A 24,540-nucleotide genomic window follows, 5' to 3' on the forward strand; every position below is an offset into this window, starting at 1 on the left:
CACGCTCTGGCTCACAGTATCCGTCTACAAAGCTGATACACATCTACATCTACCTCGATGCGCTTTCAACTTGCTGTCACGAAACTAGTTCGTCGTGCACGTCGCCTGCAGCGCATTTCTCACGTACGAATCGATTCGCAACCGTTCATCACGTTACAGTTGTCCTTTAAGGATGAGCGAGATCACGCTCGCCCTCGTTCCATCAGCCAGAACCGGTTCAGCACTTCAGAATCGAAGGAGTACGTCTTCAACGACGTCGCAAACTGTACTTTGCAGAATATTCTCGATAGTATTGAAGCTTTGATAGACAAGGAACGGCTGGACATGGATATATCACTCGAAACTGGCGTGTTGACTATCGATTGCGGAGAAAACGGGGTCTTTGTGTTGAATAAGCAGACCCCGAATAGACAAATTTGGCTCGCCTCACCCGTCAGCGGCCCTTTCAGATATAATTACACACCATCCGGTGAATGGTTGAGCACACGAGATGACTATTCTCTACAAAGCCGTCTAAAATATGAGTTAGAGTCTATATATAAACTGGAGGTCAATTTCTAAGGTCGAAAAGTATGGATTGTAAAAAGTACAACGTATTGGCTTTCACACGGCTCTTGACTTCGTGAGACTCTATCTTGGAGAAAGTGAGGGGCAAGACCACATAGTTTATAGACGCACTCACCTGAAAGTGTCCTGTGCAGTTATTCATAATATCATCGAAGTTAATATTGCGCGGTAGGAAGCACACAGTATTGTTTGACGCTGCCAGTGATCTCGTTATCACTTCAGTGCCTCGAAGTCCGCCAATCCATTTTTGCGAGAGCAGAAACTCTTCTCTCACGGAATAAGATGGCCCTCCCCAGGGTGGGGACAAAAATATAAAGTCTACTCGAGAACTGCTCATCAACTCCAGAAAGTTACAGCATATAAACTCGATGTTCTGATGTACTGACGTGGTTGACGCATTATGTTGAGCCTGTATCAGTGGAATGTAAATACGCGCCAACTCAGTCGCGATTAATAACACTTACCATTTTCAACTTTTCGCTATCGATGTCGCACGCCAATACTTTACACCCGACTTTAGCGAAGGCAATTGAGTTCCCACCCACACCGCAGAAAGCGTCCAAGACTACGGGGGGCAAGTCTGAACGCCGCTTTCGCTGGAAACATTCGACGCACAATCTAGCTTGATGGTCGGCTATAATTATTGGAGTTGTCGAGTACCACGCTTCCGTATCCAATAGCATGCCCATTTCCCACTCAGAGAAGAGATCGTAGCGTTGTCGCCAGTATTTGGAAAGTGGGGCAGTATAAGTTTCAGTTCCAACTCGTGTTTGAACGTCGACTTCGTAAGGGATTTCACGAGAGAAGTCCATCCACTCATTCAATACAACCAATATGTGAACTAGCGTCAGAGACAATGCGTTCAATTCATCCCCTCGAACGCGCCGTGCGTCAGACTTTGACCGGTGCGACTGCACTTCGTGTCCCATCCTCGACTGGCGTTGACGTGCACAATACGACTAGCATGATATGATATCTGCAGAATCTGAAACGAACCAGTCACTACTCGATTCAAGATCATTAGTGGCATGACTCCTACGGCGGTCACGACCTTCGAGCGAGAAACTGTGTATTGGAGTGAGAATGATTCGACAAAGTTGCGAGAGATACCGATCACGTTTCACGACGTGGAAGAGTATTATGCAACGTTCTACACAACTCTTGTAGAGGAGGTGCGGTCAGATTTGAAAGATGCGTATGACGGTTCGATAGGTAAGACAGTACAAATTCCAACTTGCTTGAACCTGAGCTTGAACCTGTATTCAACTCGCAGCAGGACGTCGCACGTTTAGAATTTCTATCGAGCGCAAATGGACAGAAAGTAGCTGTACATACTTAGAATTGAAGTTATGGATTGAGGAGGGTGCGCCTTCAATCGTAGAAGGTACAGTCATCTATATAAGTTCAGCTCGCGTTACGAACACAAGGCTGCATTCAGAGTTGGCACTTCTTGGAACAGTTGCTACACAAACGTTTGAAATGGGTAAACGTTGCGAAGTTCGAGTAATTCACCCCAGAGACGCTAGATGTGGTGCTGAACAACTTTTAGAAGCCATACGTCCTGGGCATTCGAAATACCTGTGGGGTGTTCCAACTTGTCGGCTATCAACACATGTGCGTCAATTTGAAGCGCTTGCGGCAGTTTGCGATACAAATCCGGTAAGGCAAAACACACCTCTAGGATCTTGGACTTACGATGTACAGAACTTTCAACATTATCTTTTGAACCCGAAACGCGTCGCAGAACTTTTCATAGCGCCTCCACCTCCAACAGTGAGGCAACTGAATCTTGATAAAGCTGGTGGATTTGTTGCGCCCATGCAAGCCACGCTGAATACTCCTCAACTCGATGCTTTACTGGCTTGCGTACAGCGGATCCATAATTCAAAAAAAAGTGATCAACCTCCTTTCTCATTAATTCAAGGTCCACCAGGGACAGGCAAAACAAAAGTGATTGTACGTACAGTTTATGTTTATATTTTGTTTCACTTACGCTTACATTTATCTATGGAATAGTTGAGCTTAGCAAACGTCGTACATCTATTGCAGTTTCATGATTATTTCGAGAAAGTCATGTCTCTGGTAAAGGCAGGTAAAGTTGCACAGGCAGACTCGCTCAAAAGAAAGCGCCAAACGGAGCAAGACAACGCGAACACACACAACTTCAAGCCACGGATACTAATATGTGCACCCAGCAATGCGGCAGTCGATAATATTTTGGAACGGATAATTCGTGAAAGATTCGCACAACTGGATAATTCGCGCTATTCGCCCGACATACTACGTCTAGTATCCGGTGACGCAAACGTCTCAACGACCGCGCAGTCTGTATCAGTTGAGCAACGCGTTAGAAACCTCATGGAGATGTCAACTTTGGATTGGAGCTCGTGGTATTCGCGTCAGTATCATACTGTCACCGTGTCTGAATTGAAGATAAAAGAACACTTACGAGATGATATCCAAGTCCTCAACTCCTCAGAGAGCAGTATCATACAACTGTATGAAGTGCGTGACAGAGCTTTAGGTGATCTTGCTAGGCTGGAAAGACTACGCCCACTACATCATTGTACTTCAACGACACAAAACATGTGTTCATTTCGACAAATATCTGAGCATATATCCGCTTCATTTGTCGACGAGGCGGAGATTGTATGCTGTACCCTTACCTCCATCAAACGCCACGTGCTTGCCAGTTCGCGACCTTTCAAAACAATTATCATCGATGAAGCATGCCAGGCGAACGAATTATCGACTTTGATCCCGATGACGTTGTCTAATGCTCATTGTGTCTTGGTGGGTGACCCTAAACAACTACCAGCCACCGTCAAATCGCTGAATGCCAAACAAGCAAAATTTGACCGTTCACTATTTGAACGGCTAATGGTCGCAGGCATGCGCTGTAACCTGCTCACTGTCCAATACAGGATGCACCCGCAAATACGGATGTTTCCATCGTCGATATTTTACTCAAATGCACTGATCGATGCTCCTGGGCTTGCCAAAATTAGAGACTTACCTTCTCACCGTTGTTGGCCGTTTCAACCGTACATGGTTTTCGACGCAGTGGATGGACAGGAAATCCAAGCGGCAAGTTTTTCTCGATACAACCAAGTCGAAGCATCTTTTATAATCGATTTACTGGAGAAGTACTACCAACTTTTCCCTCTTGTTGACGATAGTACTCAGAAAGTTGTGGTTTTGAGTGGTTACAGGAAGCAATGCGAGCTGATACAAAACATGCTGCATCAGAAGCCCACGCTGGGTCAACTGATCTCTGTAAGTACGATTGATGCGTTCCAAGGTCAGGAAGGGGACTTAGTTATCCTCTCGTGCGTACGAACGTCAGCAAATGACATTGGTTTCGTGTCAGATATGCGGAGATTGAATGTGGCTTTGACGAGAGCAAAATCATCGCTATGGATCGTCTGCAAATGCGAGGCGGTGTCAAAATTTAATTTTTGGAAAGCTTTGCTGAAGAACGCAAAAGAACGAGGATGTTATACAGACAACTTACAAGATGCACTTGCATTAGAATGATGTGATGATTCAATAAACCAAGAAACTGTGTTGAAAGACTATGAATACAAAACTTTGCGCTCAATATGGCGCTGTATGTGCTTTTTTTCACCTACGTTTGCCTTTGGTACAACAAATAACGTTCAATGTACCCAAGTTATTACTCGTGGTATTGTCTAACTCACTCTGCTTTCTACTCAAATCGCGGGACATCCGTTTCAAGCACATAACGTCTATTTTCTTACTCGTCGAATTCAGCATACTTAAACTCAGTGCAAGCAAGTGTTCTAAGTGTACCGATTCTGACAAAAGCTCGAAACATGTAACGATGATTGCCTCGGCAAAACTACTCGAAGTATTTCGCATGGCAGCCATTTGCTGCGAAGTTGGCACGCGATTTAAAATTGCCTGAAGTACAAAGGGTGTCGTCTTCAGCGCAGCTGCCAGATGTAAGGCCGACAGAAAGTCCTTACGTTGTAAGGCAGAAGCGACATTCGGCAATGATGCATCTTCAGATAGCCGAGTTGATATTTCATTTTCGTCCGCAGCAAGTCTATGAATATGAACTCCTCTCTTCGTCACAATAATGAAAACATCGGATTCTTTACTGTATGATAGAGCTCCAACAATATTCTTAGTGGGCATAGAAAGACCTACGTGCGGCAGATGTCGCTTAAGTAGAGTGTGCCGTCCGGGGTCATAGATACATATAAGTGCCGCTGACGTGCTACAAACAAGCATAGACCCAGACGGGTTGTACTGTAACGAAATGAAACTAGAATCGTCATTGAGTCGCGGAACATCTCGCGAGTAGTCCACAGTTCCCAAAAGTTGACTTCCTTCCATCTTCCAAAATGCTATTTTTTGCCCGGAGGTAGATACAGCTAATTGTTTATCATCGCGGCGTATTGCGACTGCAATCACATCACGACTGTGTGGAATGACTTCACAGGCGAACTCTCGATGGCTCATGTCCCACAGTCGGACTGTACCATCCCAAGATCCAGACACCATGGTTGTCGTCATGCAGAAGTCCAAGGAGGAGATGATAGCGCTGTGACCAGACAGTACCTCAAGGAGTTGACCTGTGGTGAACGACCACATCAGTATCTGAAATGTGTCTAGCGTACTTGCACATACGAGTTCCTCGCTAGCATCGACAGTAACTCTGTTGAATCTACTGTCAAATGAGGCTGTAAACGTCCGAAAAACACGCAGTCTATGTATGTCATGAGCGCGAACTGTGCCATCAAAGCTCGCGGACAAGAATCCGCCGCCGGATCGTAAGCATTCTACTGCCGAAACTAGTGCTTCGTGGTGATGAAATGTCGCCACGCATGACGAGGTCTGAATGCTCCAAACATTCACAACACCACTGTGCGTTCCAGTGATGAGTGTCTCGCCGTCGTCACTCAAAGTTGTACAGCTAACGCTTGCCGTGCTCGTACGGTGGTTCAGCCTTAAACTTTGCGAGCTTGTATCCCATACAACAATTCTTTCCGTTCCGAAAAGCGCTAAGCTCTCGCCCGTTTCATCGAAGCAGCATTTCTCTACATCAAAACCGAACGTGATCTGCCCCAGTTCTTGTGCTGTTTGCACTGCGAACAATTGCACAAGATCGGGTGACGTGACCACCGCGACTTGATGTGCCCTATGACTAAATGTCGCGTATAACACCTCATTCACCGTGCCCAGCTTTTCTCGACGCACCAACTGCTTTTTAAACGGAGACATTGAGTCGTCATGATTTGTTACAGAGCACTCCAGTAATGTCCCAGCACGCGTTATGCTGATTATCTCATTCTTTTCACGAAACGAGACCGCAGCGATGTTTCTGTCATCAAATAGTATGCATCGATATTTGCCTGAGCACTCACGGTGGTATAGTCTGCATGTGCTACCCGCAGATACTGCGAAATGTCCATCGTCACTTTGTCCTCCAAAGCCGGTGACCGTGCCCTCAGCAATTGTTTCCCTAAATACTCGATTCATAGGTTCGGTCGGCGTGTAGCACTTGTTTTGCCATACTTCCAGTGCATGATCGTAAAGCACAACAACATTTGGCCATGTTCCACCTGCACTTGATACGAACTGCACCAAAAGCGGGAGCCCTGCCATTTTCTTGCGTTGTATCTGTGTCGCCGTGGCGATGTTGAAGATTGTGATGTAGTCGTCCCTATCTAGTGCAACCAAAATCATCCTTTCAACACTAACATCTATTGACTTAATGCCTACGCGTTCGTTCCTGGCGATACATTTGCTGCTGGATGTTTGTACATCGACTTCAGAAACCACGTTGTCGGTTGCGACAAAAACCCTCCCTCTAGAGTAAACGACGCGGTTTGAATCGAAATCTGTATTGACGACTCCGCACGTAAGAAGTCGACTCATATGGCTTTGTGTTGCGTTCTGGCGCAAGTATCCGCCTTCAAAGCGCGCGCGCTCAGTTTTGCCGGCGGCGCACGTTGGCTTTCGAGCGCTCAGTGCAAACTCATTTTCATACTGACGTATCCAGCTGTATACGGGCGTATATATATTGGGTGACTTATTAGTGATACAATATGCTCGCGCGTAAACAAACCCGAACTTTGTCAAATCTCGGCCTCGCGGTAAATGTGCGGGTTCTGTTGCGTTTAGCCAGACCCTCGTTTCACGTGACAGTTGCCGGTGCTGCCCGTATCACGTTATACCCTCTGCTCTGACTTCGTCTCAAAGTTTCCGACGATTGACTGTAGTACTCGAACCCGCCGCGGCTGCACGGGCTTCCTGTGTTCGGATAAGCAGCGACGATGTGCATATCTGCACCGCGCGTAGCCAGGCTTTCATCAAGTCAAACAGAGTTGAAGATGTCCATGAGATCAGTGCGATCCAACACCCGACGTAGCAGTACGACCCAATCTCTTTCGGTACGTTTCTAACGCCGTGAATATGAAGTCAAACTCACTCATCGACACGCACATGACACAGGGTACCAGTGCAAACTTGCTAAGCGTAGTGGCGGGAACGCAGCAGGCTCGATCTGTTGACGGTGTTCGAGTATTACAGCGTGAAGGTACTCTTGGCATTCAATATCTCGTGAGCCTCGAAGACGAGACGAGAGTATGGTGATGTCACGTACTGCTGTTTCGACTTGACACTAACACAGTTGTAGGCTGCCCAACGAATGTGTAGCCGACGATTTGAGGAGTCAGTACGGTCTAGAGTGGTGGAACGCGTGTCGACAGGTGCGTAAACCAGCCCGCAAATGATGCCAGCATTATCCTGAAAGAAACCATAACCAGGGTGACCAAGCTACCCTAGAGAAGTTCTTGAGTACAAGCTCCGGGACTTTGCTGCACTCCAAGGACTCAAAACAGAGAAGGTATATTGCTGATGGAAAAGTGAAGCGCATCTAAAATAAATACTGTCTAGCCCCATTCATTTTCTTGCAGGGGTTGGCGACACATTCGTTCTTGACCGACTGTTGAAAGAAGGCGCAGATGTAAACGCCCAGGTATGCTGCCCATTTTAATTATTTCTAATTTGATCTCAGAATCTTAGGACGTCGATGGCTACACGGCTGCGCACCTCGCTGCTGGGTACATGAGACTCGACTCCCTACGGTGCTTACTTAGTGCAGGAGCTGATGCAGAACTCGAGGATAACACAGGTCGCTCGGTACGCTCGACACACTTAGTGCACTTTCTTGCTTCTTATCTATTCACTCAAAGGTGCAAGGACTAGTGCAGACCCTTCTTTCGAATACGCCAGTAACAACGACGACGTATTCGCGCAGAGTGGCACTAGAGTCAATGTTATCTGCCATAGAGGCCCATATATATGAAGAGATTGTCCCTGTCGCGCTACTTTCAAAGCGCTTGTCAAACGGCACTGCTGAATACCTGGTGAGATGGATCGACGGTGAGGCTGCAAGCTTATATTAAACACCATGTACTAATACTAGATCAGACGTTGATGATATGTGGGTACCGGAGGGAGATATCGCGGATGATGTCATCCAGACATTCGAAGAGAACTTAGAGCTCACAAAAGGGGAGCTATTGACGCAGAAAGAAGACGAGAGTAATGGACAACGTAGGCTCATTCAGGTGAGGCTAATTATTGTTTGGGGTTAATCAGACAAATTGATTCCTTATTTCAGTGGCATGATTCGCAAATCTTGACATGGATCTAACGTGCCAATAGACAAAGCACTAACCTTGCCAACTTGGCACTTGAGTGCCAAGTGGCAAATATTAAAAAGCCTGTTGAGGCTCTCTTCACTTGGAAGGATATCCCAGTCACTCAGGGCTCAGGCAAACGATAGTGTCAACGAATGGTTCGCGTTCAATCGAAATCCTTGTAACCCATTTAGCGCAGCTACGGCATTTGCCGTGGTATCAAATTCAACCTCGCCGTCGCCTGATTCACGCGTCATAGTAGCGTCTTTGTAGCCAGAGAACTGCTGAAAGAGTAATGCCAACATGTGTGTCGTCGTTGCACCTACGATAGCGAAAATGTAAAATATGTGTCTTCTCGGTTCAATTGAATAAAGATAGATCTTCGACCGTTTGACTTACCTGGCAGTCCCTGCACAGCTATACGTGTGCTGGGAGGGCGCTTCATACCATCCATTGCTTTTGGCTCATGTCTTGTGGCATTCTCAGCAGTTGCGTTTTTTCTACGCAAACGCTCCCGTTCTTGGTTTTCTACTTTTCTACTCAATCGAACTGCTCCATCGCGTTCGATATGCTCGCCTCTGCGTCGGCGGATTGCGTCTGATGTGGTGTTCGCAACCACAATTTTCTTGTGAACGCGTAAGTCAAAGTCATGAAATATGGCTTGCTACGTACCATTGGTTTATCATAAAATGGGAAGCTCTGTAATGACTGCATTGCATTATTTGCATCCATGGATGTGTCGTATACAATCCAAGCTTGTCCTCGTAGTCTATATGTGTTTGCCGTTACTATGTCTAAAACCTTCCCGAATGGAGAAAATACTGCATGTAGTGCAGCTCGTAATTCTGTTAAGGAAAATGTGAGAATCGAACCGTTGACGCATTCATGATATTCCGTCCGGTGGCGCACTAGAATGCTGACGTTCCTCCATACATCGTACCTTGCTTCGGAACTTTTTCGTTCAAGTTGTTCACATACAAGGTGTGGAATTCTTCGGAGACTTGTGACGCCATCTCAATATCTCTCTTTTAAAGTAGAGCCCGCAGCGCCGTGCGACGTATTGAATATTCCGGTGTATACGTGTGTTGCGAAGTTGTCTTGATTTTTCAGGTCGAGTCGCTGCGCAAACTGGGGGGAACATTGTTGGGTTTGTCGGTTTGTTGATTTGCCGCAGTGGCTGTGATGTATTTTGAGAAATGTACTTTCACGATACGTATACTTATGAACTTGAAACGCCTATATATTCATTGGACGATACGAGCGCTCGAGATCCGAAGTCGCGAGGATCTCCGCTACACGCACTCGCCAGGGCACCACTTCAACGCGCGCGGCGCAGCGTACAATTGCAGCACATTTTATCTAGTTCATACACAACACGTGACCAGCTGAAATACCGTCCGGTTGCCTCCCCCAGAATGTCCGGAGAAACTGATGAGTATGTTGATTTGAATAGCACGCGGTGTTTAAAGGTCTAAACTTACAGCAGCTACGATTACCTATTCAAGATTGTGCTCGTGGGCGATTCTGGCGTGGGCAAGTCAAACTTGCTTTCAAGGTTCACCCGGAACGAGTTTTGTCTCGAGTCGAAGTCGACCATAGGCGTAGAGTTTGCAACTCGGACGATTGAGGTGAGCTGTGTGGCAAACTTTTACACTTCGAGGTTGATTCATCCTGCCATCACATCTACAGCTACAAAACAAGATCATAAAGGCTCAAATATGGGACACTGCGGGGCAAGAGCGCTATCGTGCAATTACCAGTGCATATTATAGAGGGGCAGTTGGCGCCTTGCTAGTTTACGATGTGACCAGTGGGGGTAAGCTCTTATGATTTTGATGCGTGGATCAGTTCTGATCCATTTCTCAGATACGTATGACAATATAGAAAAGTGGCTGAGCGAGTTGCGTGATCACGCGGATGCAAGTATTGTCATAATGCTTGTCGGCAATAAATGCGATCTTGAGCACTTAAGGGTTACCGAAGCGGCTACCGCACAACAATTCGCAGAGAAAGAAGGTATTCTCGCCTCTATCATCATATGATCGTTCCGCCCACTACGTACAATTAGGCCTCATGTTCATCGAAACTTCTGCACTTAACGCAACAAATGTTGAGCACGCGTTCATTGATTCTCTCGGGAGGGTGTATGATGTGGTCTCGAAGGTGTGTCTTCTCACCATTCCCAACATCCAATACAGCTTAATAATCTTGATACATGTTAGGCTCGCCCGCCCGATGGCGAAGAAGTGTCAAATAGGCGTAATATTCAAATTGCCGCAGCTGAAGATGGCCTGCACCCCAAGTCAAAGTGCTGCAGCTAGCCTTGTTTGCCGAACAGTTTCTACAACTTGATTCGGAGCCCAGTGTAGTAAGTTGTTGCACACGTGTAATACGAATACTAGTACAAGTAACCAGCACGAAATTTATACTTTCGGTGAACGCAGAACAGTCGACGTTCGAGTCAACATCGACTATTCTACACGTTGTGCATCTGTCTGTCTTTGGCTCTCAGTGTAGTGCGGTGTTGCACGCGACACAACTAACTTTCTACCTTTCCATCTGCAATGATTGAGCACCGACATACAACGATCAATCTCACTTTCTTGTGAAACAGTCAAATCTACAAAAGCAAATCCTCGACACTGCTGCGGCTCCGTACTGAACTTGTCGAGCTTGATGTCCACAGAAACTACGTCCCCAAAAGGTGCAAGACGCCTACTGATTTCGTCCACTGTGACATCTGGAGCAAGCCCTCCAACATGCAGACGGCTAGAAAACTTCATACGATGCACTCGTGACTCTCGTTTTCGTTCTGCGTGAACTCAGTCGCCAATAGTTTGCTTGTCGCACAGGTTTTACGTTTCTGACCACGCTTGTAATTACGTCTTCCTTCGATGAGCGCGTGCGCCACGAAATAATAGCGACAACGGCTGCGTAAAAACTCGTTTGCGACCGAGCGTGATAGTGCCGAAGCAGGGCGTAGCGCGTGCGTTCAGGCGCGCGACTTCTTATGACGAGTCAACTACGTGTTGTTCATATAGCTACAATGTTCCACAGCTACGACGGTAGTTATTGTCGCTCCCACAGCAATCAAATAGGCTCTGCCTGCGCAGGTTCGAATCCTGCCGTCCGCGCACTGAACAAATGCGGACGTGCCCGAGTGGTTAAGGGGTTTGACTCGAATGAATGAATAGAGGAAAACATCTGAATGTACGTGACATTCGGCGTCTGAACAGCAGCATGTATTGACAAGACAAACGCCGAATTAAATACGCTTCCGCAAGTGTGTTCGAAGCAAAACACGCGGTTACCCTTGTTTTTTTTGCACCCTTGATGGCGGCGCATCACACGCGTACAGACGCTTTCGGCCGTCCAACCCGGGTCGAATTGAAAGGAACGAAACATTCTTTCGATCGATCGAACCACGTAAGGAGCGCATCCAACTACATGGGCCAAACAGAAAAGGTTCGTTGAGTCGTATTTATAATTTTCGGCAATTGAACGCTAAGTAGGACCTGAAAATCGAACCCGAAAGTGCCAACCATACGCTCGATACGTCTGCATGGCCGCTTCTGCTAAAGAATTATGACAAGTTGATGGTACGTATCAATATTACGTGTTCTTTGCAAGTGTTCTTAGAGGGTATCTGTAGGTACGAACTGGTCACTACACTCCAATTCCGTGTGGAAGCTCTCCACTGCGACGACCACTGGCAGAGTATCTACGTTACGGGGTCATCAATTTAGACAAGCCCGCCAATCCTTCTTCGCATGAGGTAGTTGCATGGTTGAAGCGCATCCTAAGGGTTGAAAAAACTGGACATAGTGGTACACTCGACCCAAAAGTTACTGGTTCACTCATTGTCTGCATTGATCGTGCCACGCGCCTGGTAAAGTCTCAACAGGGTGCAGGCAAGGAGTACGTGTGCGTTTGTCGATTGCATTCAGCGCCGACAGGTGGTAAGAGTGCTGTTGAACGCGGTATTGAAACTCTTACCGGCGCACTTTTTCAACGGCCACCGTTAATTTCAGCTGTCAAAAGACAGTTGCGCATTCGAACTATCTATGATAGTAAACTTCATGAGTTTGATGAGGCCAGGAATCTTGTTGTTTTCTGGGTATCATGTGAAGCAGGCACTTACGTTCGTACTTTATGTGTGCATCTTGGATTACTATTGGGAGTTGGTGGTCACATGCAAGAGTTACGCCGAGTTCGCTCTGGAATCTGCTCAGAGTCAAAGAACCTCGCGACCATGCACGACGTGCTAGATGCTATGTGGGTGTGTGACAACTTGAAAGATGATCATTACATTAGACGCGTTGTTATGCCGCTCGAGGTTTTGTTGACGAACTACAAGCGGGTTGTTGTGAAGGACTCCGCCATAAATGCAATTTGTTACGGTGCCAAGCTCATGATTCCTGGTTTATTAAGATATGAAGCTGGCATCGAGGTTGGGGATGAGTGCGTTCTGATGACAACGAAGGGCGAAGCTATCGCAATCGGCATAGCTGAAATGACAACTGCTGTTATGGCGACTTGCGACCATGGCAGCGTTGCTAAGGTCAAGCGAGTGGTAATGGAAAGAGACACTTATCCAAGACGTTGGGGTCTGGGTCCCAACGCGCAGAATAAGAAACAAACAAGCACCGATAAATCACAGAAATTAGGAGCGTCGATTATTGCATCCGACGGCGCAAATACGGGAAAAGAGATGATAAAGGAGAAGAAAGAGAAGAAAGAGAAGAAAGAGAAGAAAGAGAAGAAGAGAAAGCTGGACGAATAATTGCTGACAGTTTTGCAGTTTTTTTGATCCGATCGAGTGTACAAATCACACTGTACTGCGACTGTTTTTAATAATAATCATATTGGTATGTTCTAGTTTCTACTTTTGACCACCATTCAAAGTCACTATTGCAGTTCAGCTCTACTGCGGACAAGCTCGCCTCTTATACAAAAATATCGACTTTTGATCACACAAGACAATATTAATCCCATCCGCCGTACAGTCCGCTAAACAAGTTTCGCACAGTTCAGCTGATTCTTGATTGTCGCGCGTCATTAGTTTGATTTCTTTAAAGCTGTTTTTATTCGCATCTGACTCCCATGCACTACACGTACCAGCTCGTGAGCCAATCACCGTGAACACACAATTTTCGCTACAACCCACACACCCAGCGAAATGTAAAGTTGTATCCAAATACTCAAGCTCATCTACATCTGATGTGAAGACAGAAACACTACTAAGTAGCCTTCTATCAAGTGTGCCCAGAAGGATAGAGGAACTTGTAGGTGCAAATGCAAGACGTGTGATGGGTGATAGACCACTTCGTCGCAGTGTACGAATACAACCACACGTATGGACGTCCCACAAGCGGCAGCTGCCATCATAACTGGAACTTACTAGAAATGAGCCATCTCTGGCGAATTGCACGCCCGTGACGGGGTCTGCGTGAGCAGGTATAACAGCTACACATCCTCCAGAAGCAACGTTCCAAAGTCGAATAGTTTCATCAATCGAACCACTAGCAATTATCGTACTCAGCGCGTTTATACAACAACATAGCACTGCAGAAACATGTCCTCTGTAAGCTTGTAAGCATGTCGCCCCCGAGGCTTGCCATAAGAGGACTAGACCGTCATCTGAACACGTGACTACAAATTTATCATCAGTGGACCAGCAACAGTCAGCAATAGCTCTCAAGTGTCCCCTGAAATTCTCGAGTCGCTCACCCGTGCCTATACATCGAATGCTGCAACTGCCGTTCACCAAACCTAGTACTACCCTGGGCCAATTAAATCATAATCTATTACATCGGAGTATTGAGGGATTTGCCTACCTTTTACCGTCGTTCGATATCTTCAGTGACGTTATGCCTTCACAGCTCATGGTCAGTACGCGCGCACACTTGTACTCCATCGATCAGCGCATGTGGCCGACGCCGTCTGTTAAACTTGCGGTTGCTTCAACAGTTTGCGTCCGCACTTGGTACCAGGTTACACTGCCGTTCGCACTGCTCGCGTCATCTTTGTGTTTAAATTTCAACTGTACTGAAGTTCAGTTACTGAACAGTTTTTCATGCAGTTGATTTAACACCTCGGTCGGCTGCAGTTTTTTACATGTAGTAAACGCGTCGCATTAAGTGCATGATAATTTAATTTGCGTGCGATCATCGAACTTGCGTTGCGAGCGACCTCGGCAAATGTGTACTAAACGCAGTTGCCGAGGTCGCTTTGGGGCGAGAGGAACGTCAAAGTTTTGTGCACGCTGCGTCGATGTCTTCGCATAGAACCTCCCGTCGTCTCGCAGATTGTGTGACGTAAGCTGATATCCTGTACACATCTTGTTCAGTCATATGTGTCCAGCTGTGTTGTGAAAGCGCCATGTCGGTTTGCGGAGAAAGGGAGCAACTTGGCTCCAACGCTGTAGAAAATGGAACAATCTATAGACATCCATATTGCGCACGCTTTATCTCTTCCAAGCAAAGGTTTTGTGGATTGATGGCAAAAGCTGGGCATTCGTTCTGCGTTCACCACCTACCCACAGAACAGTCGGAGTATATTTTTGCTTTCTGTCCAAAGTGCAAAACAAAAATTGCTAGTGATAGGGTAGACGCTCATTTAAGAAAGTGCCCCGTTCGCTTGAAAGAACAGCAGATTACAAATGAGATTTACTTTTGGAAAGATATCAACAGTGCCAAAGAGACGGTGGTAGACAAAACAGTAAGCTTGCGCGAACTCTCAGGCACGCAACTCGCTCTTCTGCTCGATAAAATTAGTCAAGCCGAACCAAAATGCTCGTCTTACTTGAGTAGACGTTCGAGCAGCTCACACGATGACGGCAAGACCATGCATAGTGTACACGTCCCACAGCGGACAAGTGAATCGGAAGCGCTACAGCGTGTCGCCATAGCAGAGGCCGTGCAAAAAGTTCGAGACGTCTTTGATCTTAGTACTAATAGTGCACTTGTTGAGCTTTGCTCCGGACGTGCGTATCTTTCAGCAGAGATCATGAAAACATGGCCGTTCTCAAAGCTATTACTTGTCGACCGTCGTTCACATCGCTTCAAGGCGGATAGATTCCTTCGTCATCAAAGTGAGCTGAGGCGTTTGCTCATTGACATCAAGGATCTGGATTTGTATAAAGTCTCTCTATTGAATAAATCGGAAGTGACCATCGTGGGTAAACACTTGTGCGGTGAAGCTACTGATTTCGCTTTAAAGTGTGCATTATCTTATCTGAAAGATAGTACAGTCACGTTCAGAGGATTGGCAATTGCTCCATGTTGTCACCACGCTTGTAAATGGTCTTCTTTCGTCAATACACCGTTTCTTGAAACACTCGGCTTCAGCGAGACGGATTTTGGCTATCTCATACGTATGACGAGCTGGGCAACCACACTGTCTACTGGTTGCACGTCCCACGGATTCAGTTCTGATTTTGCGATTCACACTGAGGATATGGATGCGTGCCGAACCCTTAGTAGCAATGATAAACTACGCGTAGGGCGATACGTAAAGCTGATTCTCAACACAGCTCGTGTTCTATGGTGCAAAGAGCGCGGTTTCGACGTAAGCTTGGAGGAGTATACTAATGTTTGGGTAACGCCTGAGAATCAGCTAATACTTGTAAGATAGATCAGAGTGCGGAATAGTGCTGATATGCATGTTGATCGCCCCGCGTAGTATTATTCATTTTGGAGAAGGGCTTACGCGATTACGTCTGAAGAAAGACATGTAACGTCGAAAGTTGGTGGAGTGTTCTTATATCGTTCTACTGCTCTATGTCAAAGTGATGGTCACGTTCACACGCGTTTAATTTTCGAGTATGGCATGGTAGCCGCTACCAGCGAAAGTTGCGACGTGCCAACCTGCCGCAAGTGACTCAGCCGTGCCTTTCTGGTGGTTGGTTTAGGGCCGTTCAAGTGCGCTTTTCCTGGTCTCCTGTGCAAAACCTAGACGAAATTCCAAAGCGAGAAGATTCTGGGTTAGTCCTCAGTTCCCCTCACGAAACGAATGAAGTAGATGCATTTTCGATTTTCGATTTTCGATCCGTTTGTGGCGATCGTTTCATCTCTGAAAACGCAGACTAAACCGTGGCACGAATGACTGTGGACGGTCTAACGCGAACGGGTGCGTACCTTGCCACTTGCGGTAACTTTGTATCGCTTCGCTGCAGCTTTGCGGGTTTTCATTTTAGATGCCGCAACAAAAAACTGTTTTCGCTCTGGTTCACCACGCGGCTTCGCCACGACGCGTGTTCCAACAAGGGAACTGCAAAACGTAAGCGCGCGATTAGACCCTGTTTGACTCCGCGCCGTGTGCGCTGCCTTTGCGCCCGTAAGTCGCGGTATGGTTGCAGCCGACTGAAATGAAATCATTGTCAGCTGTTTGAGAGTCGACAAGCGCTCGGTCGCGCGCGCTCGCGTAACGACGAAGTAGAGTGGCGCTTCAGGGTTTCCACGGATAGCGCGACACGATGATAGGGTCCCTCGCCTTTTTATGAGATGAATGATATGATATATCGTCATGATGCTTGCATGGCGATCTAAGCAATATTGTATGGATGTAACCAAGAAATTAAAGAAATTCTCACTTTCAACAAGTTCTACAAGTTCTTGTGCGCGAGGCGCACTACTTTCATTAGGCTGCGATTGGCTTTGGAGAGAAAGTTTATATCGTCGTTTAGCATAATTCAACGGCCATCTTGATTTCGTGACTGCGACCGAGCACTTTTCTTCAAAAAAGTAGTTCATAAAATGCACTTTGTAGAACGCGTTGCCCCGTCACCCTCAGTACCTTAGTCTTCAAAGGGTGCAAATATAACGCAAGAATTGTGGCCACCGAAACCAAAGGAATTACTAATGGCGGCGGTAACCGTGTGCGCCTTCTTTTCGTTTGCACACGTATCGATCCCTTCAACTATCGGTTCCAGTTCGTTTTGGTTCAGAGTCGGATGCAGCATGCCAGTCTTTATCGCCATGATACAAGCGATGGCTTCCATCCCCCCTGCAGCACCGAGACAATGTCCGATCATTGATTTGGTTGCATTCATTTTGACATTTTGTACGTCTTTGAATACCTTGCGAACAGCGTTGACTTCTGCGACGTCGCCGACAAGAGTTGAGGTGGCGTGTGCGTTGATGTAGTTTATATCTGACACGGAGATACCAGCATCCTTGATGGAAAGCTCTATGCACGTGGATACTCCAAGACCATCGGCTCGTGGATCAGTCATATGATGCGCGTCACAGGTGATGGCTCCACCAAGATACTCTGCGTGGATGCGAGCACCACGCTTCTTTGCGCTTTCCAACGTCTCCATGATGAGGACACCAGCACCTTCACCCATCACGAATCCATCTCTAGACTTGTCCCAGGGTCGAGAGGCCCCCTCCGGATCATCATTATTTTGGCTGAGAGCTCGACAAGCGACGAAACCACCCAGACCAACAGGAATGATGGGTGCTTCAGAGCCACCGGCGATCATGATTTCTGCGTCGCCGTTCCTGATGTGATTGGCTGCCGCGTGAAAGGCGTAATTTGCCGTTGCGCAGGCGGTCGAGATAGAATAATTCGGTCCCATAAAACCTTTTTCAATAGCAAGCATTGCACCGCCCATGTTTGTGATGGCATAAGGAATGAAAAATGGAGTTATCTTCTTCGGCCCCTTCTCCACGAGTGCTTTCACACCATCCTGGAAAACAGTGAGGCCACCCATACCGCTGCCAACGAGAACACCGACGCGTTGTTTATCGAGGTTTTCGAGTGCGGCAGCATCCAGACCTGCATCTTCCAAAGCTTTGTTACCAGACACGAGAGCATAACGAAGACAGTCGTCAAGTCGTCTATCGTTTTTCTTGTCGATGTAACCCTCGCTGTCGAAATTGCGAATTTGTGCAGCGAATTTCGTTGGAAAGTCACTCGTATCGAATCGATCGATCGGCGCAACGCCACTTTGTCCAGAAAGAAGCTTATCGTAGTATGCGGTGTAGTCGTTACCAAACACAGAACATAACCCCATTCCCGTAATCACGACTCTTTTCTTCGGATCAGTCTCACGTGCCATCGCAATAACGGCGGAACGACATTTTGATCTCCGACATGATGATCTAGGGGTCGCGCGTAAGATATTGTGCGTTGGTTGCCTACTTGCCAAAGAGTTCATCGCCGTCAATTATATGCCGCTTGAGATTTCTTTGTGGTAGGAGAAGTTGCCTGCGATTGCGAATGGGCGCATTTCTAGAGTCAGTAATCGTGTGCATGTGCACACATCATCGCGGAGGAACGATAGTCCGCAATTTGCGTCGGCTTTGGTGCCTGGCGCACCGCACGTATGGAGATAACGTTGACGAAGTGAAATAGATAAGGAAATAGTGATCCTCAGCGGATGACGCGACGCGCGTTTGCGGCACTCTGCAAACACACCGATCGATGGGCGTACCTCAAGATCACACTGCCCGACGTTCCGGTCCGAACTCGAAGCGTTCAATTGCGGCGGACGTGAAAGCTTCACACTGAGGGTTTGTTCGGCCGACGTTGGCGCGCGGCTCCATTTTTTCGGTTTTCATACTAGATTTAACCCACAGGATAGCGGAAACTCAAAACGCTCGAGTTGGATTGTTCATTGTGAAAAACATACCGCGTTACGTAAAAAAGAATTGGTTTCCCCTGTGATTTGATGATGACTACCGAGCTATCTGTAAACACGAAAGTAACTCGCCGTGCTTTCACTCCGCCCAAGTCGCACCCAGCCGCGGTTGAAGCGCAAGTGGCACTGAGAGATATGCAGCTAAACTGTGTAGGCTCGATGAACTCGCGGTTGTCGGCCAATTTCAAAAGTATCTGTCGACTCATCGAAGCTACAGCTAGTACGGGCCGCTCTTATTTCGTACGTATTCCCTTCACTCTCTGATAATTCTCAAGTCTTCGACGTAGACTCATCCGCTCGATGCGGTTAGTGTATGCAAGGCTTCAAACGAACGTGCAAAGTCGAATTGGCACCGCTGCTCGCCCATAGCAAAGTGGTCAAACGCATTAAATGGCTGGATAAGCGGACCGTCCACCAAGCTGAGTTCTCTACCGGGACGTGTTACCGACGTTAGTACTTTGCGCGATAGCACGTACGAAGCAGAATTTGTCCGCACGACACCGAGTTCTAATACTTATTCTCATACTGCGATCTTACCGGGAGTTCGAGGCGTACATCGCCCTAAATCGTATGGAGACAACTTCTCTGTGAACAGGAAAGGATATCCAATCTGGCCTTAAGTCTCCTGTAATATTGCAATTTTCATTGTACAAACTAGCTCTGCCGTCGTTCTAATCACTAAATTGAAGTTCACGCTTGCAGCTTCGTGTAAAAGTCGATTTCACGTTCGTAGGTATTTGCGTATTCGGATTCTCAAAGGTAGGCCCCTTGCCAGAGAGCCCCGTTATCTCTTGAATATTCGCCCAGTCGCCGCGCGTAAAGTTGTAGGTTTGCATCAAATTCAGGACGTCTGGTATACCATCTAGTTCTTTACCCCCTCGAGCTTGACTAAAAAGCGGACGAGTGAGCAACCGTTTTGTCAAAGAAGCGTACCAGAGGCAAAACTCAAGTTGAGTGCTGCAGCTCCTACCACTTGATCGAAAATGTTGATACAACTCTGATAACAGCCGCTGCGATTTTGACTTTGACGACAACTTCCCCAAGAGACTTGGGAATCGATGAGTGTGGCGTTCAGCCTGACCAAATGTTTCTCTTGAGCCTCTGACGGCAGAGGTTGGCAGGACACATGAAACTATGTTCGCAGGAGGCATCATGGTCCAGTTTTGTGTCTTGTTTATTGTCGTCGCAAACACATCTCCTTCTGCTACACGTGACGATGCCGCAGCAACGTGCACAATTCTTTGCAACTCGTTTGTACTGTCTCGCGGGCGCATACACGCATAGTTTTCTTGAACGAACAGAGGGATCATGTCTGAGTGCTGGAAAACCAGATTAAGCCTCTCATCGAGTGTTTTTAATGGGCTTGGACGAAAAAGAACATCTATTGCTTGAAAAACACTTGTGGCGACATCTTTTTTCGAAATTTCATTCCTTCCGTGATGCTTCGAGCTCATGCCCCATAGTTGTAGCTGGTTGATACTGGATCGAAGGTCATTGTTGTTTGCTTCTATGAGAGCATCAACTGCGTCGCTATCAACATCCAAGCGTTGTGAGGCTACAATTTGATTCAAGTACTTTCGGAGCTGGAGCTTATTTGGCCGTTGGAAAGGTAAATCGACACAATAGTTTGCAAGAGTCTTTAGTTTTTGTGAATATCGGTCGTTGCAGATGCATATGATGGGAATGCGCGTGTGTTTGATGACTTCTATCAACTCCGAGATACCACCCCGATCGCCACCAGCCATACCATCTACTTCATCCATGATCAGTGCAGTCTTTGTTGATCGCAAACCATCAATACCGATGTTACGATTAGTTACAAACTCTCGAACAGTACTCGCCAATGTTCCCGCTATCCCATCACTTACTGCTCCAGTCTTACCTCTTGAATCGCTTGCGTTTACGTTCAACGACGTGCACACGTCGTCGCCGAACAAATACCCCGCCCCTCGAGGGGAAAGCCCCCAGCCGGAGACGTCCTCGGGGTCGCTCCAAAGCAAATCGCACATCGCGCCTTCGTGCGGCACCTCTTGTTTACGATCGATCGTTCGAATCTGATCGATCGTCGTGATGCTCGGGGACAACCCCCCGTGCACGCAAAATATCTTGTTATCTATGAGCGCAGACAACGAAAGGTAATCGAACACATCCGTGCAATATCGCCACACGTTGACGCTCCCGTATTTGCGCAAACACTCGTCGTAAAACCCGTACACCTGCGTGATCTGTCGACACTCGTGATTCCCCCGAATGAGATACATTCGATCCGGGTACCTCACCTTCAGCGCCAGGAGCAACAAAAACGTCTCCACGCTGTAAAACCCGCGATCGACGAAGTCCCCCATGAACAAATAGTTTGTATCCGGGCAGTCGCCGCCGACTTTAAACAGTTCCAACAAATCGTAAAACTGCCCGTGAATGTCCCCGCATATCGTCATCGTTTGCTCGTTAATCCACCGCACGCGATCGAAATCGTCGCTCGAAAAGTCACGCAGCGACGCCTTCGCGTCCCGCATCGCCGAACACATCAATGTTGAGCGAAATATCTAACGCGGTGACGCTGTGCGTGAGCGCACCGCTGGATATGTACGTCACGCCTGTTTGGCCGATGGCGTGGACGGTGTCTAGGGTGACGTTACCCGACGCCTCGGTGTCGACTCTGCCGTCGATGAGACGCACGGCGGCGGTCATGTCCTCCACGGACATGTTGTCGAGCATTAAACGAGTGACGCTGCCCGTCGGGACGTTCGGGTCGTGCAGAATTTGTTCGTGCAGAATTTGTCCGCACGACACCGAGTTCTAATACTTATTCTCATACTGCGATCTTACCGGGAGTTCGAGGCGTACATCGCCCTAAATCGTATGGAGACAACTTCTCTGTGAACAGGAAAGGATATCCAATCTGGCCTTAAGTCTCCTGTAATATTGCAATTTTCATTGTACAAACTAGCTCTGCCGTCGTTCTAATCACTAAATTGAAGTTCACGCTTGCAGCTTCGTGTAAAAGTCGATTTCACGTTCGTAGGTATTTGCGTATTCGGATTCTCAAAGGTAGGCCCCTTGCCAGAGAGCCCCGTTATCTCTTGAATATTCGCCCAGTCGCCGCGCGTAAAGTTGTAGGTTTGCATCAAATTCAGGACGTCTGGTATACCATCTAGTTCTTTACCCCCTCGAGCTTGACTAAAAAGCGGACGAGTGAGCAACCGTTTTGTCAAAGAAGCGTACCAGAGGCAAAACTCAAGTTGAGTGCTGCAGCTCCTACCACTTGATCGAAAATGTTGATACAACTCTGATAACAGCCGCTGCGATTTTGACTTTGACGACAACTTCCCCAAGAGACTTGGGAATCGATGAGTGTGGCGTTCAGCCTGACCAAATGTTTCTCTTGAGCCTCTGACGGCAGAGGTTGGCAGGACACATGAAACTATGTTCGCAGGAGGCATCATGGTCCAGTTTTGTGTCTTGTTTATTGTCGTCGCAAACACATCTCCTTCTGCTACACGTGACGATGCCGCAGCAACGTGCACAATTCTTTGCAACTCGTTTGTACTGTCTCGCGGGCGCATACACGCATAGTTTTCTTGAACGAACAGAGGGATCATGTCTGAGTGCTGGAAAACCAGATTAAGCCTCTCATCGAGTGTTTTTAATGGGCTTGGACGAAAAAGAACATCTATTGCTTGAAAAACACTTGTGGCGACATCTTTTTTCGAAATTTCATTCCTTCCGTGATGCTTCGAGCTCATGCCCCATAGTTGTAGCTGGTTGATACTGGATCGAAGGTCATTGTTGTTTGCTTCTATGAGAGCATCAACTGCGTCGCTATCAACATCCAAGCGTTGTGAGGCTACAATTTGATTCAAGTACTTTCGGAGCTGGAGCTTATTTGGCCGTTGGAAAGGTAAATCGACACAATAGTTTGCAAGAGTCTTTAGTTTTTGTGAATATCGGTCGTTGCAGATGCATATGATGGGAATGCGCGTGTGTTTGATGACTTCTATCAACTCCGAGATACCACCCCGATCGCCACCAGCCATACCATCTACTTCATCCATGATCAGTGCAGTCTTTGTTGATCGCAAACCATCAATACCGATGTTACGATTAGTTACAAACTCTCGAACAGTACTCGCCAATGTTCCCGCTATCCCATCACTTACTGCTCCAGTCTTACCTCTTGAATCGCTTGCGTTTACGTTCATCGTTTGAAATCCAAGTTCTCGGCAAATAAGGATGGCACTCGTGGTCTTGCCAATTCCAGGCGCTCCACTTATGAGTATTGCTTTTCGGGTCGACACTTTTGAAGCTTTTCCTGTGGCTTGATTCCCTGGCCAGTTTGAGAGCCAAGTTCGGAGAGTAGCGATGGCGCTACTATTTCCGACCAAGTCTGCGAGTACTCTCGGAGAAAATTTGTCAGTCCACAAATTTGCAGAATTTTCTATACCATAGTAGGCATGCATAGAAGTCCTCGCCAGTTTGCTGGCGGGATACTCCTCGAAGCCAACTCTCTTCCTGCTGCTCAGTGGCTCCTATTCAAACTTGTCAAGGCAGTGCGTTTGTGCTTACTTATTATCGTACCATGATGCGCACAGTCTTTGTGTCTACGATTCAGTCCAGTGGCGATGCGTATAGCGTTTTCACACCGCGAACTGCGCCGCTCGACGCGACGCCGCGGCGCCCCTCCGCCGCGCGTCGAGTCTAAATTTTCACGCCTCTGTACATGGGCTCAAAACGCCCACAATGCGCACATTTACGACCGCGCGACACCGCCGCGCGACCCCGCGCGCGCCCGCGTCCGCGCGCGCGCGCGCGCGCCCGCGCCGTCCGCGCCGTCCGCGACGCCGATCGATGTCGACCTCGACCGCGACCGCGACGACGACGACGACGGCGACGCCGTCGCGCGCGCGCGCGCGCGGACGCGGCGCCGTCGCGCGCGCGTCGTCGTCGTCGTCCGCGTCGTCGTCCGCGCGCGCGCGCGACGCGGACGACGCGCGGCGCGCGCGCGCGCGCGGGCGCGTGCACGTCATCTGCGGACCGATGTTCGCGGGCAAGACGACGCACCTGATGCGATGCGTCGAGCGCGAGCGCGCGCGCGGACGGACGGTGTTCGTGATCAAATCCGAGCTCGACGTCGAGCGGTTCGGCGAGGACGCGCGCGACGCGCTGATCGCGCACGACGGGAAGCGCGTGCGGTTCGACGCGAGCGACGACGGCGGAAGGGTGCGCGCGGTGCGGACGCTGGACGCGGCGGGACTGGGCGCGGACGCGGCGGCGTGCGACGCGGCGGACGTCGTCGCGGTGGACGAGGCGCAATTCATGGGAGACTTGGCGCCGTTCGCGCGACGGTGCGCGGAGGAGCTGGGACAGACGGTGTACGTGTGCGGGTTGGACGGGGATTACAGGCGGGAGAGGTTCGGGGGGGTGTTGGATTTGATTCCGCTGTGCGACACGGTGACGCGATTGAGAGGGACGTGCGCGGAGTGCGGAGACGAGAGTTTATTCAGTCGACGCGTCGAGGCGAGCGAGGACGTGGTGCGCGTGGGAGGGAGGGATAAGTACGCGCCCGTGTGTCGAGCGTGTTACGTCGCGGCGTCGACGCGGGAGAGAGGGTCGGCGTCGGCGCGGTGAACGGGACGCGTGTAATCGATA

General features: G+C 48.3%; 17 protein-coding genes across 17 annotated transcripts; 7 read left to right on the forward strand and 10 right to left on the reverse strand.

Moving 5' to 3' along the window:
• Nucleotides 1-57: 57 nt before the first annotated feature.
• OSTLU_30187 (predicted protein) lies at nucleotides 58-561 on the forward strand (the record flags this gene model as incomplete). The annotated part of the gene is made up of 1 exon (XM_001416178.1): nucleotides 58-561. The coding sequence occupies one exon, from the start codon at nucleotides 58-60 to the stop codon at nucleotides 559-561; it is 504 nt and encodes a 167-aa protein (XP_001416215.1).
• Nucleotides 562-1,031: 470 nt separating this feature from the next.
• Nucleotides 1,032-1,304, reverse strand: OSTLU_9486 (predicted protein; the record flags this gene model as incomplete). The annotated part of the gene is made up of 1 exon (XM_001416426.1): nucleotides 1,032-1,304. A coding segment is annotated over one exon (273 nt), but the record flags the coding sequence as incomplete, so codon positions are not given.
• A 291-nt stretch (nucleotides 1,305-1,595) lies between these two features.
• On the forward strand, nucleotides 1,596-4,104 carry Sen1 (predicted protein; the record flags this gene model as incomplete). Its single annotated transcript, XM_001416179.1, has 3 exons — nucleotides 1,596-1,779; nucleotides 1,841-2,523; nucleotides 2,584-4,104. The coding sequence occupies 3 exons, from the start codon at nucleotides 1,596-1,598 to the stop codon at nucleotides 4,102-4,104; spliced, it is 2,388 nt and encodes a 795-aa protein (XP_001416216.1).
• Nucleotides 4,105-4,923: 819 nt separating this feature from the next.
• OSTLU_8348 (predicted protein) lies at nucleotides 4,924-5,499 on the reverse strand (the record flags this gene model as incomplete). The annotated part of the gene is made up of 2 exons (XM_001416427.1): nucleotides 4,924-5,193; nucleotides 5,326-5,499. Coding segments are annotated over 2 exons (444 nt in total), but the record flags the coding sequence as incomplete, so codon positions are not given.
• Nucleotides 5,500-7,547: 2,048 nt separating this feature from the next.
• Nucleotides 7,548-9,293, reverse strand: OSTLU_48819 (predicted protein). Its single transcript, XM_001416428.1, has 4 exons — nucleotides 9,184-9,293; nucleotides 8,916-9,088; nucleotides 8,643-8,868; nucleotides 7,548-8,565 (listed from the first exon to the last, which is right to left on the reverse strand). Exons 1-4 carry the CDS (start codon nucleotides 9,254-9,256, stop codon nucleotides 8,375-8,377), a joined length of 663 nt encoding a protein of 220 aa, XP_001416465.1. The 5' UTR covers nucleotides 9,257-9,293; the 3' UTR covers nucleotides 7,548-8,374.
• Nucleotides 9,294-9,658: 365 nt separating this feature from the next.
• OSTLU_24119 (predicted protein) lies at nucleotides 9,659-11,212 on the forward strand (the record flags this gene model as incomplete). Its single annotated transcript, XM_001416180.1, has 6 exons — nucleotides 9,659-9,678; nucleotides 9,727-9,871; nucleotides 9,933-10,059; nucleotides 10,110-10,259; nucleotides 10,312-10,406; nucleotides 10,524-11,212. 6 exons carry the CDS (start codon nucleotides 9,659-9,661, stop codon nucleotides 10,593-10,595), a joined length of 609 nt encoding a protein of 202 aa, XP_001416217.1. The 3' UTR covers nucleotides 10,596-11,212.
• Nucleotides 11,213-11,333: 121 nt separating this feature from the next.
• On the reverse strand, nucleotides 11,334-11,588 carry OSTLU_30196 (predicted protein; the record flags this gene model as incomplete). The annotated part of the gene is made up of 1 exon (XM_001416429.1): nucleotides 11,334-11,588. The coding sequence occupies one exon, from the start codon at nucleotides 11,586-11,588 to the stop codon at nucleotides 11,334-11,336; it is 255 nt and encodes an 84-aa protein (XP_001416466.1).
• Nucleotides 11,589-11,600: 12 nt separating this feature from the next.
• On the forward strand, nucleotides 11,601-13,079 carry OSTLU_30197 (predicted protein). The gene is made up of 3 exons (XM_001416181.1): nucleotides 11,601-11,708; nucleotides 11,756-11,842; nucleotides 11,896-13,079. The coding sequence occupies exons 1-3, from the start codon at nucleotides 11,691-11,693 to the stop codon at nucleotides 13,024-13,026; spliced, it is 1,236 nt and encodes a 411-aa protein (XP_001416218.1). The 5' UTR covers nucleotides 11,601-11,690; the 3' UTR covers nucleotides 13,027-13,079.
• Nucleotides 13,080-13,491: 412 nt separating this feature from the next.
• OSTLU_4684 (predicted protein) lies at nucleotides 13,492-13,977 on the reverse strand (the record flags this gene model as incomplete). The annotated part of the gene is made up of 1 exon (XM_001416430.1): nucleotides 13,492-13,977. A coding segment is annotated over one exon (486 nt), but the record flags the coding sequence as incomplete, so codon positions are not given.
• Nucleotides 13,978-14,170: 193 nt separating this feature from the next.
• OSTLU_30199 (predicted protein) lies at nucleotides 14,171-14,329 on the forward strand (the record flags this gene model as incomplete). Its single annotated transcript, XM_001416182.1, has 1 exon — nucleotides 14,171-14,329. One exon carries the CDS (start codon nucleotides 14,171-14,173, stop codon nucleotides 14,327-14,329), a length of 159 nt encoding a protein of 52 aa, XP_001416219.1.
• Nucleotides 14,330-14,507: 178 nt separating this feature from the next.
• Nucleotides 14,508-15,878, forward strand: OSTLU_24121 (predicted protein; the record flags this gene model as incomplete). The annotated part of the gene is made up of 1 exon (XM_001416183.1): nucleotides 14,508-15,878. Exon 1 carries the CDS (start codon nucleotides 14,625-14,627, stop codon nucleotides 15,876-15,878), a length of 1,254 nt encoding a protein of 417 aa, XP_001416220.1. The 5' UTR covers nucleotides 14,508-14,624.
• Nucleotides 15,879-16,045: 167 nt separating this feature from the next.
• On the reverse strand, nucleotides 16,046-16,621 carry Rpl35p (ribosomal protein L35, chloroplast precursor; the record flags this gene model as incomplete). Its single annotated transcript, XM_001416431.1, has 2 exons — nucleotides 16,046-16,195; nucleotides 16,382-16,621. The coding sequence occupies 2 exons, from the start codon at nucleotides 16,619-16,621 to the stop codon at nucleotides 16,046-16,048; spliced, it is 390 nt and encodes a 129-aa protein (XP_001416468.1).
• A 419-nt stretch (nucleotides 16,622-17,040) lies between these two features.
• OSTLU_35878 (predicted protein) lies at nucleotides 17,041-18,309 on the reverse strand (the record flags this gene model as incomplete). Its single annotated transcript, XM_001416432.1, has 1 exon — nucleotides 17,041-18,309. The coding sequence occupies one exon, from the start codon at nucleotides 18,307-18,309 to the stop codon at nucleotides 17,041-17,043; it is 1,269 nt and encodes a 422-aa protein (XP_001416469.1).
• A 2,030-nt stretch (nucleotides 18,310-20,339) lies between these two features.
• On the reverse strand, nucleotides 20,340-20,681 carry OSTLU_8086 (predicted protein; the record flags this gene model as incomplete). Its single annotated transcript, XM_001416433.1, has 1 exon — nucleotides 20,340-20,681. A coding segment is annotated over one exon (342 nt), but the record flags the coding sequence as incomplete, so codon positions are not given.
• Nucleotides 20,682-20,795: 114 nt separating this feature from the next.
• OSTLU_36487 (predicted protein) lies at nucleotides 20,796-21,329 on the reverse strand (the record flags this gene model as incomplete). The annotated part of the gene is made up of 1 exon (XM_001416434.1): nucleotides 20,796-21,329. A coding segment is annotated over one exon (534 nt), but the record flags the coding sequence as incomplete, so codon positions are not given.
• A 525-nt stretch (nucleotides 21,330-21,854) lies between these two features.
• OSTLU_30204 (predicted protein) lies at nucleotides 21,855-23,526 on the reverse strand (the record flags this gene model as incomplete). Its single annotated transcript, XM_001416435.1, has 2 exons — nucleotides 23,470-23,526; nucleotides 21,855-23,420 (listed from the first exon to the last, which is right to left on the reverse strand). Exon 2 carries the CDS (start codon nucleotides 23,349-23,351, stop codon nucleotides 21,855-21,857), a length of 1,497 nt encoding a protein of 498 aa, XP_001416472.1. The 5' UTR covers nucleotides 23,352-23,420; nucleotides 23,470-23,526.
• A 402-nt stretch (nucleotides 23,527-23,928) lies between these two features.
• Nucleotides 23,929-24,519, forward strand: OSTLU_14315 (predicted protein; the record flags this gene model as incomplete). Its single annotated transcript, XM_001416184.1, has 1 exon — nucleotides 23,929-24,519. The coding sequence occupies one exon, from the start codon at nucleotides 23,929-23,931 to the stop codon at nucleotides 24,517-24,519; it is 591 nt and encodes a 196-aa protein (XP_001416221.1).
• Between the last annotated feature and the right edge of the window lie 21 nt (nucleotides 24,520-24,540).

This window comes from Ostreococcus lucimarinus, chromosome 2 (assembly GCF_000092065.1).
Source record: "Ostreococcus lucimarinus CCE9901 chromosome 2, complete sequence".
Classification (NCBI taxonomy): Eukaryota; Viridiplantae; Chlorophyta; class Mamiellophyceae; order Mamiellales; family Bathycoccaceae; genus Ostreococcus; species Ostreococcus sp. 'lucimarinus'.